This window comes from Symphodus melops, assembly GCF_947650265.1.
Source record: "Symphodus melops genome assembly, chromosome: 4".
NCBI lineage: Eukaryota > Metazoa > Chordata > Actinopteri > Labriformes > Labridae > Symphodus > Symphodus melops.
The window spans coordinates 25,094,418-25,107,560 of NC_136694.1; the positions used below are offsets into that span (position 1 = coordinate 25,094,418).

Here is a 13,143-nt window from a genome sequence, read left to right on the forward strand (position 1 = left end):
AGGAGACCTACTGGAGCCCACATGGATCCGAGATTCACCCAGACCACAGTTTTCTGTTTGGTGGCGGAAAAATCATGGTCTGGGGATACATCCAGAAGGGGGTGTGCGAGAGATTTGCAGAGTGGAAGGCAATATCAATAGTCATAGTAATATATCAAGGAGTATTAACTACCTCTTACATTCCCAACCATAAAAGGGGTCAGATTTTGCAACAGGACACCATCCTGTTCACCATCATGAAAATGAAACTATCTGCAGATTTACTTTGCAGGAAAACTCTGAAATAACAATTCAGGATGTACATAGGCGGCATCTTGTTTATTTAAAACTGACACTTTGGTATTCAACCAGAAGCTACCATGATAAAACATGTCATTGTATTTGCTTATTTTTTGCCCCCCTTTGTATATAAAGTGTCTTTGCAGATTTAGATGAACTTTTTCATATAACTTATTACAAAACAACTGTGTTGTAGCCTAATATTAAGGTAATTAAAACTAGCATCAAAAAACACGATGAAAGTGTAGAATAGAAGTTTTGTCAAAATTATGGTTTTTACTAAGTAAAGTCATAAAAAACCCAAAGTTTTGCGTCTGTGGCTTTGATGTTGTGTTCACGTAATTTCGTAATTACGAATGTCTTATTGAAAGCGCCCATTTCTACATCCCGAAATATTGACATCCAATAACTTCAGAAAGGTAGCTATATGACTCATGATGTGGTGTATTTTCAATCAAGATTCATATCAACAAACGAACATCTTACTACTTAACAAACGAATGTCTTATGTGCTAGCCACACCCTGTCTTTAAGATAACTGAACACGAATGGAATGGGTATGATGTGGTTGTAGTTCAAACAAGTCTTCACTAACCATCAAGAAAACACATTCTGTAGTTTATCTGCAATTTTTTTTATTTGATAAGGGATTTTAAAACTACAGTTCAAAGTCGTAAAACAAAAATCACACAAATTAAAACGTTTCCATCTGTCCCATTCATTCCGTATAACGTGAACGTATCAGGGTTGCCAGGTTTGAAAAGTGTCAGCTTCAGTTTGAAAGTAAAAGAAACATCCATTGCGATCAGGGATTTCGTGTTACATGTGTTGTCTCTTCCTGTTTTTCTTGTGTTTGTATATACATACAACGTTTGTTTATATATATTTATATTTATATAAACGTTTAAGTTTGAATATTATTTTGAAAAAATAAAAAGTTCAGACAGCCAGCACCATAGCCGTGTATATGTTGATTTGCGGTTTAGCAGGGAGGGGAAAGACCAAACCTGGCAACACGGACAGTCGCTTTGTTAACACTTCATTGAGCCAAGATGGCAGACTTCGACGAGATCAGCGATGAAGAGAAGGTATTACCATTTAATTGTGTATTAACTTCTGTCTTTGTTTATGTCGTAGCGAAGGAAACATCACGTCTCGATGTCGTGACTTTGTTTGTAGCATGACTTATGAAGCAAGCTGTGTTTGGAGGTCTGCAGCGGTGCAGCTAGCTCATGTTGCAGTTGACAGCTCAGAGTTGAATCATTTTGTTCATGTAAAAGACACACATGATGCAAGTACGCTTAATAAAAACGAGTTATCTTAAATTGTATTAAACATCTCTCATGAGTACGGTTGAGCTTGGTGTCTTATTTAACCTGACTTTGAGGTTGGAATAATTGATGTTAGCTCTTAAAGCTACATGGAAGGAAGTCGAGCCACTTCCTGCATTTACAGTAAGGATAATGATCGTTTATCGGCTGCATATTTACCCCCCCCCCCCCCCCCCCCCTCAAATCTCTGGCTTAATGTTTGTGCCTACACTTGACTCCATGATACAGCATGGTGTGAAGTTAGTGACACATGTAACTGGAGTTAACAGGTTATCTGAAACATGACTGAAGGTTCACAGATGGAGTCTTCCTGTAGTGATCCTTGGGCTTGCAGTGGCCTGTGCTGCTCCCCCTGCCTCTTGCTGCTACTTGTTGTAAAATAATGCTTTGCATTCCTAAAGCTGATGGCGTGGCCAAGAGCTTACACCTCCCCTGTATTGCACAGTTTAAAACACATAAAGATGGTGGTGTAATGAGAGGAGAGATCATCTGTATTGTGTCTTAAATCAGATATTTAATTTGTGTCACGTCCTTGTGAGATGCAGGTCTGAGGGGGGGGGGAAAGACAGTCTGAGCCTGGGAGTGCTTTCACCAGTTCTGAATGGAGTGACTATACAGATCACAGCTAAACTGGGTTACTCATTGTTATCCCCCACAGCCCTTTCAGCTGGACATCCCATTTGTAGGTCACTGCCAGCTGCAGCCTGGAGGCTTAAAAACCTCTGTCTGCCTGACAGGCGCCATCTCTGGCAAAGTCGCCCTCCAATGTGACAGTGAGGTTATGGTTAAATCAGGGATGAGCACTTCAATACTGAAGCGTCTTTGTTGACAGAAAAGTTAGATTTTTGAGTTCATGCTTTGCTTACAAACATCTAACAGACAAATCAGAGTGTCCTAAAAAAGCTCTTGTACTTCATCCTCTGCTTCACTCTGAGCTTTGACCCCACTTGCTTACTTGCCTACTGGCTGCTAAGAAAAGCCCCTGGGAGTCATAACCCACCTGCCATCTAAGGACAGGCCAAATTACAGCCAACAGACCTGCAGTCAGACCGCTCTCGGCTTCACTCTAGTGGTTAGCTGCAGGTTTTATACTGTTCCCATGTTTACATCCTGCCATACCTGAAACAGAAAAAGCTCGATTTAAATTATTTATTTGTATAATGTTTTGTTTGTTAGTATTTTTGAGTTCTTCAAATGATAAGATATGGGATTTGTTTGCAGGTCCGAGTTGCAGCAAATTTTGTGCTGCATGCTCCTCCAGGAGAGTTCAGTGAAGTGTTCAATGGTAAGTCTTTTAAGTGTTTATATCTGTAACATTTGGGTTTTTTTACCCGCCACCACCCCTAGTGGGGACCTGTTATCACTAACATTTTATTTCATTATCATTTTTTTAAACTTCATTTGTACACATCTTCCTTTCAGTTGTAGAGGTGGAGTCCAGTGTAAGCAGATGGTGATCACAGATCACCCAAAAAGGCACACAGAAGTGAAAAACAACCCTCCTCCATCTTCACAAAACAAACACAAGAGAAACAGGAAGAGACAACACATAACAGCATACAAACAAAAAACTAAACCATGCCAGACAACAAGGGACTGATAACATTTAATGAAATAGAAACGTAACATAGCATATATATATTATTAAGGAAAACACATGAAAATAGGAAGGATAGACTTTTTTTTTTTTTAAATTTAAAAATGCAAGTCTTTTCTCACCATCCTTCAGCCTCTATGATCTATGATTGATTAAAATAATCTTCCCAAAATAAACTGGTGTTTAAGGAGACTCTTAAATCTGTGTACATTTAGGGATTCTACTCCAGTTGCCTTGAAGATGAACTTTTTCCCTAATAATATGATTAAATTGACAGTATAGGGCTTTATTTCTGTAACATCCCCCGACACCAAAGGAAACAGACCCAACTCTAGTTGTAAACTCATTTTCAAAGGTGAACCATTGACTCAGGTTCTGGACCACAAGACCTGCACTTATCTGATTGACTAACCAAACATTTAACATTTTTCTCGCAGCAAGAAAGTTCTAAATCATTTTTAATTGGAAGCACCGTGTAAAAGAGTCAACAGCTGTTTTATATATCAAGCCAAAAACTAGTTTCCCATCAAAAGGATCCTCCCATTTTTTTAAGGTAGTTTATGGGATGCTTCCCAAGGACCGGTTATCCGTAACATCTTTGCTTTGTACAGAAACAGTTTGCTCACACTTTCTTCTTTTAGATGTTCGGATACTGCTCAACAATGACAAACTTCTCAGAGAGGGAGCTTCTCAGTAAGTTTAGTTCATTTTTCTTGTTTATTTTTTAAAATTCTGATGGAGTTTTTTTTTTTTTACATTCCTTCACATTGTTGTGCTTTTGTGTTTACAGTGCCTTTGCCCAGTACAACATGGATCAGTTCAGCCTTGCTAAAATTGAAGGATATGAAGATCAGGCAAGATTTTCCTTAAAAATGTTCTTCAGATCATTTGCTTATCTCTTCTAAACAGTCTCATTTGAATGTTATTTCACCTGACAATCTTTCCTGCTTGACTGTCTCCTTCTTATGTAGGTCCTCATTACAGAACACGGAGACCTAGGTAACGGCCGCTTCTTTGACCCTCATAACAAGATCTCCTTCAAGTATGACCACCTGAGAAAGGAAGCCTGCGACCCCCAACCCCACCAGGGCGAGTCAGCCCTCAGGTCATGGAGAGACGCCTGTGATTCTGCACTGAAGGCCTACATCAAGGAGCACTACCCGGGCGGAGTTTGCACTGTAAGACCGCCCCCCTAAGCCTGAAAATATAAACGGCTATTTTGAGCATCATACATTTCAAATTCTCATCTCCTTCTGATTTTTCCTCTTCAGGTTTACGGGAAAACAATCGATGGGCAGCAGACCATCATAGCTTGTATCGAGGGGCATCAATTTGAGCCTAAAAACTTCTGGTAAGTTGATCCAGGGTCATGACCTGAGTTTAAATACCGTAAATTCCGTACTATTGAGCGCACCTGGATATAAGCCGCACCGGCTAAAAATAAGTAAATAAATGTATTTGTACATATATAAGCCGCACTTGATTATAAGCCGCAGGTGTCCACGCTATAACAAGAGCTATTTACACAGACGTAGGCTACCGGTAACATCCGCAAATACTGTAGCGTCCGTACGGACGTTAAAGGACGACGAGAGCGTTCAAATAATAACTTAATAACCCGATCACTGTCGGCCGTGACCACGCCGTTTACAGCAGAGAGCAACACATAACTTGTCGTAACAATCCAACTCTCTCCCCCAGCGTTCTCTCATACAGCCACTCAACACGTTCTCGCTGGTGCATTCACTGACTCTCCACATAATCGGAATTATGAACACATTATCAACTACTGACTTTACAACATGAACCGTTACAATACGAAGCCTAGCCGACGGTGTCTGTAACACGGCTGATGAAAAAGATGACCGTAATATATTTCACAAGAAAAAGTCCATCCATTCACTGCCTCAGAATGACTTCATTACTCACTTCCTCAGTCTCTGTTGTCGCTGTCAGTGTCATCTTAACGTGCAGCAGCTCTGTTAGCTTCTTTGACAGCCAGGTCGATCGCCTTTAACTTGAAAGCTGCATCATATGTATTTCTCCGTGTGTTTTCCATCATGAGGGTGCGTGCATGAAGCGCAAAATGACTGATATTAAGATCCGACGTGACGAAGTCAAATGTTTTTGCGGCAGAAGCTCATTGTCCCCCATAAAAAATCCATGCATTAGCCGCACCGGAGTAGAAGCCGCAGTGCTCCAAGTGTGAGAAAAAAGTAGCGGCTTATAGTCCGGAATTTACGGTACTCAAATCAAATTCATGCAGACAGTCATATTTAGCATAAGGTGTTTAGTTCCAAGCTCTTCGTTCTCTGTTTCTAGGAACGGTCGCTGCCGGTCTGAATGGAAGTTCAGTGTCTCACAGTCTACGGCTCAGCTGGTTGGAGTCATGAAGATACAGGTCTGTTGAGAAACATGTGGGTGTGTGTGTGACCTCAACCGTGAAGATCTGTCTCATCGTTCTGTGCGTCTGCTTTTCTCAGGTACATTATTATGAGGATGGGAATGTGCAGCTGGTCAGCCACAAAGATGTTCAGGAAGCACTGACCGTGTCTGTGAGTACCTTAACTTGTGTTTTTAATTCAAGCTTTGGAGTTAAGACCAACGTTTTTAGTAATCTCGAAGCAAAATAGAAAATACATGTCAGGACTTATTGAGACATTGTAAGTGTGATGTATGTAAACTTGTATTTCATTTCTTGTATTAGTTTGACTCAGCCAGAAATGTTTTATTTTTTTTTGACAGAGTGAGAACCAGACTGCAAAGGAATTTGTGAAAATAATCGAGAATGCAGAAAACGATTATCAGGTATGTTGGATCGAAGCTTGACATGACAAACGGAGATGTATGTGAACGAAACGTTTTTGCTTCTGTGTTATGCATACTTTCAAACTATCTGCAAATCTCGCAGCGCTATGATTAGTGCTGCTTTAATATTTTTAATCAATATTAAAAAAAAGACAAACAAAGACAGCAGATGGAGACATTTGGCCACAAAAAGTTTTTATTTCAACACAACGTCTGGACCAAAGGTCTCCTTCAAGTAAGTGAACAAAATAAAAAAATCTATTATTTTTAAAAAAGGATAGTTCAAATATCATCACCTGAAGAAGACGCTGTGATTGTGATGGCGTCTCTCTGTCCTCAAACTGGATTATCACACATACTTCTACTGATGTCCTCGTTAATACTGCTGAAATACATTGTGCATCTCTTTTTTTGTTTGCACCTATTTTAGAAATGTGTTTTTAATTAAGTCTTTTATTTTGAAAAGACAAAAAATAATAAAGAGAACCCAAAACTACCAAAAAGAATTTAAAAAGAAAAGAGAGATTATAAATGAATTTTACAAATGACTGTGTACACTCGTTTATAAATGTATGCATGGGCAAATATAAAGATACTGTAAAGTAACATGGCAGCTCAGACAGGGGAAGCAGTGAACAAAGTCACAGGCCAAATGTTTCAAATTATCAACCCAACTCGTCTGATTGACTCAGGAACGCTTGGCCTAACAATAAAGAGATTTCTTAAGGTGCTTAAAGTTTAAAAGAAAAACAGGCGTGCTGTGATGGCTGGTTTCACTTTTGAATGATGTATGTGTGTGTGTGAGTCCATTATCTCACAGGACTGGTCCAGATTCTGGTCTGTTGTTACATCCTGTTGTAAATCAGCTCGGAAGTTCTGGGCTGGACGGTGTCAGTGTGTCACATATACAACTGAAGTCGATCAGGCGTGACAGAAGAGCCCTTTCAAAGGCTTTGGGCAACTCCCTGACGTAAATTTCTCAGCTCGTGAGATGAATAAAGGATTATCTTATCTTAAAAAGGGTGTGGGGGATTTGGCCTTCCACCGATGCAGATCCAGCATGTAACCGCAGAAAATGTCTGAAAACAGTCTGCTACAGTCTTCACTGAGAGTACAATACCAAAGGATTAATTGTCTCTCGAGCTGTTTCCCCTCTGATTATCCTCACCTACTGTAACTAGATCTGACAGATTATATCTCAGTAAAACTCTTTCTTAAGTTGACAGCATGACTCACGTAGTTTACCTTGTTTTTCAGGTGGCCATCAGTGAGAACTATCAGACCATGTCAGACACCACGTTCAAGGCCTTACGCAGACAGCTCCCGGTCACCCGCACCAAGGTCGACTGGAACAAGATCCTCAGCTACAAGATCGGCAAAGAGATGCAGGGCTCTTAGAAGGCAGTCGTTTTGAAGTTTATGACAAACAGAAAAGACGCTGAAGCTCAAGCAGATGTGTGGTGGAACATAAAGTATTCGATGTCTTTATATAAAAAAAGAGAGGGACATTTGTTTGGGTTATTTTCCAGAGAGAGAGAACTTCTTTGTTCATTTTGAAAGACTTGGTTGGTGTAATGTTTCGCTCGTATGCAAACATATAATTTTCTAACAAACATTGCCTTTTGTGACTGTGTGAAGCTCCGGGTCATGACCTGTTATTCACGTTATTAACAGTTTCTGAACCCTCAGTGCTTCTAATGAACACAAATTCTCCAAAACCTTGACTCTCTTGTAGCAACTAACTTACTATCTCCATATAAAATATCTAAAATTATTTTAGAGCTTCCATTACCTTTTATCATTTTTTTTATTAACGGGTGGGGAAAAGGATGCAATTTGATATGTAGACTGACTGGAGAATGACGTTACAGCTTCAAATTCAGCCATTTTTATTTCATTTTAAAGATTTATGTATCCCTGTGGACGCTGGGTTTTCACCAGCGGACATGCCAAAGCATAAATATTTCTTTTGTTATTCACTCAAAATATTTAGTCTTCCCTCCTAAGGTAAATTTATCCTGCTTCTCTGATGTAGAGAGGCATTTACAGTGAGAACCTCTCCACAGTATATCTGCCCCTGGACTGATAAGATTCGGTGTCGTCCTGACAGCTGTTTGCCTTTAGCTTTTGCTATATTTTTTTATACAAACTGTAAGTACATTTATTATTCATGAAATAAAACTATGATCTGCAACAAGTGGTGTTTTATTGGTTTGTCTTTTACTTTATTATTTTTTTTTTTTTGCCTTAAGACCAAATCTTCCTTTCTCATTATTGGGATTTTTGAAGTACTGTTTTATAAAAGTAGAAATCTTTATGCTCTGGAGTTTAGTCATACAAAAAAATCTTTTTGGTCAGTTTAGGAAGTCTGGGGATTTTCTGTAAGTAAATCCTTTAACTTTAATTTGCAGCTGCAAATCCCCAACTCCAGATAGCAGGGGGCCCCAAGGAGCAGGTAACAGGAGGCCTGCAGAAACAACACAAACAGGCACCTCCCATGCCATGCAAAAGAAGATATACAACAGGATGGAACTGTGGGAGGGTGCTGAAACCCATCTTAACACACAAGACCTCTGCTCAAAGCATAAATAACACAGTTGCATCAGACTGGAGTTCTTCCTCCTATATTAGAGGGAGACATTATTACAACCTGCTCCAGAAAGATTAGACTTTACACTCAGGAAAGTAGCTGGGCAAAACTCTTCCAAGGTAAGTACAACATCTGAAGGAATCCCCACAATAGTGGAATATTATAGGCATATTTACATACACTAGTGTGGAATTTAAAAAAATATTTTTTTATTATTTCTCTGACTATTGTACAAACATTTGAAGAAGAGCTGGTCCCAGAAAGGAGTTCTCGTTTCTCACTGGTGATTATGGGCCTTCCTCCCTCTCTATGCATTGCTATCCTTTTGCAGCTTAGGTCATGTTGTGTCAGTTGCCTATTTAGTAGTAAAGCTGTATAGGGGCAATATCTGACTGAAGATCATTGGTTGAAACAATTGATCCCGACAACCATGTAGGCCTACTACGTATTTTTAGCCTGATAGACAGATTGTCCCTTTGTAATAAGGCTTTTGATTTCTCTCTTTATACCAGGTGGCAAACTTAAAATCTTTAAGTTGTTTAATGTTTCAGTGATAGAAAAACCCCCACTTTTAATTAAATACAATAATTATTGACTTTATTATTTCAGAAAAATCCACAGCTATATATATCTGAAATATTTATTAATATTTTGCTTTTAATATTCACAGTCCACAAAGGAATGGGTGAAATGTGAAGAGACTCAAAAGGCTGTTAAGAGGATTATGCCCCTGCTAAAAAAAAAACAAAAAAACATTTTGACTTAACCTTTTTTTCGGATGATTATTTTCCACATGTAAACCACAAGGGAAATGTCATTTTCATAACATAAGTTTGATTCCACACTTCAAAGTTTTATATTTGAATAAATCGCGCATAAAACGTCACATGTAAAAATGTGCACATTGTTGCCTCAATTTAAGTTGTTCAGCCATGAAACTTCGTCATTTCGACAGTCTATCAGAAGCAGCAGGCTGAGACGAGGAAACATGTCGACCTCAGACTGTCTTCAGTCCGGAGTCGACTTCATTGAATTCTTGGGGGACAGAAAGTCCACCAGCAGAAGCATAACGGATCTTCGGGACATCTACAACCTCGAGTTTAAGCCCAGGTAGGTTGAAAGGAAACAAGCGTAGGACATTTGCAGGTGTGGGACCCGTCCTATGTGTAATCCAACTCCCACTTTGTGTGTTTCTGTTGACAGAGAAGGAATAAAGGACCCCACGTTTTCAAAGGTTCTCGATGCTCTTTTGAAATCCAAAAGAGTCCACATATGGAAGGGGCAAGTCTACATAGATGTCGGACCAGAGGTAGGCTGAAAACCGTCTGCTATCAGGAAACAAGTCTGGACATGTTTGATGTTTCTGTATATGTTTTAGTTGCAGGAAAATTCAGTAAAATGGGAAATTAGACTCGCACATTAAGTTTCATCCTTTAAAACTCCCCTTGAAACACACTTTGACATAGTGTTTTATAAAGGTCATCTTTTAAAATCTATCCTGATTTTACGTCATATTTCAGCTGACAGTAATATCTGTCTGCTGATGTGGTCTTAGTTGCACTTGTGCTTCTATTTGTGATTTGTTGTACATGTTAAACATGTGATGTATTATGGAAATAACTTTTGAAACTTTGTTTTTAAGAAAAAATACTTTTGCTTGTTCTTTGCTTTGATGGCATTCATTTTTCTCTATTATTATTATTAGACTATACTGAATCCTGAGGTTTTGCATAAGATCATGAAAATATACATCCTTTCAAGACGTTTCCAGGATTCAGGGAAAAATCTCGCTTAAATCTTTTAAACAAGCATGGGGTCCTAAAGTTGTAAAAGTACCAAGGAATGTCCGAATGGTTCATGTTGTCTAACAATGTGGGGAAAACATGGTGACAAATTGGAGTCGTGTTATAGAGTATGAGTAAAAGAGCTGGGATTTCAGTGTCTGCCACCTGACCCGACTGAAAGACAGATTAAAGGTAAAAGAAGGTGAACTAAGGGCATTTTGATGATTTTTAATTTATATATATTTAGATTGAATACTCTGTGTGATTGTGAATCGTTTGTTTTAGTGATTTTTAAATGTTCTTAATAAATGCACTACAAATAGAGTTATTATTATTATTAGTAGTAGTAGTATCATTAATGATAATAATAAAAATTGATTATGTTTTTTAACCTCTTCTGTAGGTTCAAAGGGACTGTTATCAGTGGAGGAGGCCCCGGGCCCCTCAGCCTCCACACAGCCCCAATAAGACAGACGAGACACCTGCAGCCTCCTCTGGCCCCTCATCCCGCCTGAACCCTGTTCTGACCTCAGAGGATAAGCTTGAGAAAATCATAAACAAGTTAAAGGTTAACAGGTAAGTTTATTGAAAAATGAACTTTTTATTAAACTTGTCATCACAAAGAAAGAAACCTACAGATATTCAGTCATAACTTCAGGAGAAGAAGAGTTACACAAGTTTGGGATTTTTCTTAGAAATGAGCAAAAAAACAATAAAAACATTATAAAAATAGATGCTTTTTACTATTGAATTATAATACAAATCACTGAGACTCTAATGTTGATAATAGATGGATGGATGGAACCTCTTTGGGAAATAAAACCTTGTTATGTTCATCATCCTCGGTGGATCTTTCTGTCCGAGCTGGTACTATAATACAAACTCAGGTCAAGGCTGCTTGTCTCAATAACATCCTTATCTGCTCCAGTTCACAGAAAGGCATTGTGACATTTTGCTTCCTCCTCCATGCCAGCGACCTTGGTCCTCCCCAAAAGTTAGCAAAGACTTTCCCTCACATTCCCAGGACTAAGAGCACAAAGCTTATTGAGACAACGTGTGTCCAGAGATTTTCAACTTTTTCAGCACAGCAGCATTTTCAGATTTCCATAAAATTGCGAACACTTATAAAGTTATGTGATTGTTGGAATTACTTAAAACACTGTCAAATGTGTAAAGAATTACTGTGTAATAAGAGCCAGTCATCAACCACAGGGGAAAAAAACTGTTTACATGATTACATGTGCTGCACTTGCATCTAATAGTGACAACTGTAGTCGCACATTTTGTTACAAATCCATTTTTTAAAGCTGAATTTTTATTTTCATTTCAGCCAACGAAGATTTGTCTAACCCAATCTAGTCTTTGTTCTTTTTTGTTATGTTTCTGTTATGGTTACAGAAAGCGACCATGGGGGTTTTTTTTACATACTTTGGTTGGTTAGAGGTTTTTCCTAAACCACAGTGATGTGAGGCTGCTCGTCATTCTCAGAGTTGCTTCCGTCATGGTACAGGAAAGTTTTGTCTCAAAATATTTGTGTCTCCTTCAGCTTCACGGCCACACATCTTCTGTTGTCATTTCACTGTTTCATTATAGACCTGAAGTAATGAAACTGCAGGTTGTGGTTTCAGTTTGTTATTCTGGTTTAAAGCTCATGTGAGGAGTTTGAGCCTGGTTTTGAACTCGACCAAAATGAATACTGATACCTCTGTATGACCTACAAAGGCCACCTCCTCTAACAGATAAACCGAGGGGTAACACAGATCTCTCTATGTAGTGTTGTACAGGCTCATACAGTTGTAAACTCTCTCACCTGATGCTGGCTCTCTTACAGGAAAGAGTTGACAGCAGACAAGGGGGGCATCCAGATCACTTCAGAACCTGCTGCAAGCGGAGAAAAGGTCACGTTCACTGTGGACCGTCTGGGAGAGACTTTCACTGTCAGGTTCAAAATCCTTAACAAGGGCACAAACTGCATCAACTTCACTTTCTACACTGCCCTGCACAAGACCCCCTGTTTGACTCTGAGGGACGAGAGGAAAGTGACACAAGCCTGTCCGGTCCTCCTCTGTCCTGGTAAGACAGCTAACACGCCTCTATTTTTACCCAGCAAAAAAACTCCACCCTGTTAAGTTAATCAGCTCCACTGTCTTCTGCATTTCTTTTACAGATGAAAGCTATGAAGTGGAGGCTCGATACACACCTGAGCACTACGAATATTACCCCACCACGATCTACTTTGAGTTCTGCTCAGAGCTTCAAAACTCTGTGCCGTTCTGCATCGTGAGAGACATAGAGGCGTTTGCTCTCTCCCAACTGGTTGTGGAGCTGGGACCTGTGGCACCTTATAGTGGTCGAGTGGTCAGATACAAGCCTGTCAAAACTATGGTCATGGTGGCAGAGAGGCAAGTTTGAAAAACTAACTAACTAACTAACTCCTTATAGAAATGCACCTTTATGCAAAGTATGAAAGAGGACCTCCACAGGTTTTACACAGGATTTATACAGTCTTTTTTGTGGTAGGGCAGCTATACCATGTCTTGTGAATTTTGAACTGGCGGAGCTGAAATGAACAGAGATTTGGTCCACTCTTGTTGTAAAGTTTCTACGCCCTTATTCCGGCTCTCCTCTTTGCGTGTGCCTGTATGGAAGGGATTTTTCTGGGATTGATTTTCTGACCTGAAATGTCACAGAAGTTGTAGATTGTGTTCATGTTGCATGGCATTCTTCCAAGTGCATTTAAAGTGAGATCAGTAA

General features: G+C 39.3%; 2 protein-coding genes across 2 annotated transcripts; both read left to right on the forward strand.

Annotated features, from left to right (window-relative positions):
* The first annotated feature begins 1,268 nt into the window (after positions 1 to 1,268).
* On the forward strand, positions 1,269 to 8,216 carry capza1a (capping actin protein of muscle Z-line subunit alpha 1a). Its single transcript, XM_079340684.1, has 10 exons — positions 1,269 to 1,367; positions 2,832 to 2,895; positions 3,849 to 3,900; positions 3,998 to 4,061; positions 4,179 to 4,385; positions 4,479 to 4,558; positions 5,530 to 5,608; positions 5,691 to 5,762; positions 5,953 to 6,015; positions 7,273 to 8,216. The coding sequence occupies exons 1-10, from the start codon at positions 1,332 to 1,334 to the stop codon at positions 7,411 to 7,413; spliced, it is 858 nt and encodes a 285-aa protein (XP_079196810.1). The 5' UTR covers positions 1,269 to 1,331; the 3' UTR covers positions 7,414 to 8,216.
* Positions 8,217 to 8,611: 395 nt separating this feature from the next.
* LOC306822927 (putative helicase mov-10-B.1) lies at positions 8,612 to 13,061 on the forward strand. The gene is made up of 7 exons (XM_079342229.1): positions 8,612 to 8,724; positions 8,851 to 8,888; positions 9,528 to 9,715; positions 9,809 to 9,914; positions 10,793 to 10,965; positions 12,221 to 12,462; positions 12,557 to 13,061. The coding sequence occupies exons 3-7, from the start codon at positions 9,594 to 9,596 to the stop codon at positions 12,799 to 12,801; spliced, it is 888 nt and encodes a 295-aa protein (XP_079198355.1). The 5' UTR covers positions 8,612 to 8,724; positions 8,851 to 8,888; positions 9,528 to 9,593; the 3' UTR covers positions 12,802 to 13,061.
* The last annotated feature ends 82 nt before the right edge of the window (positions 13,062 to 13,143 follow it).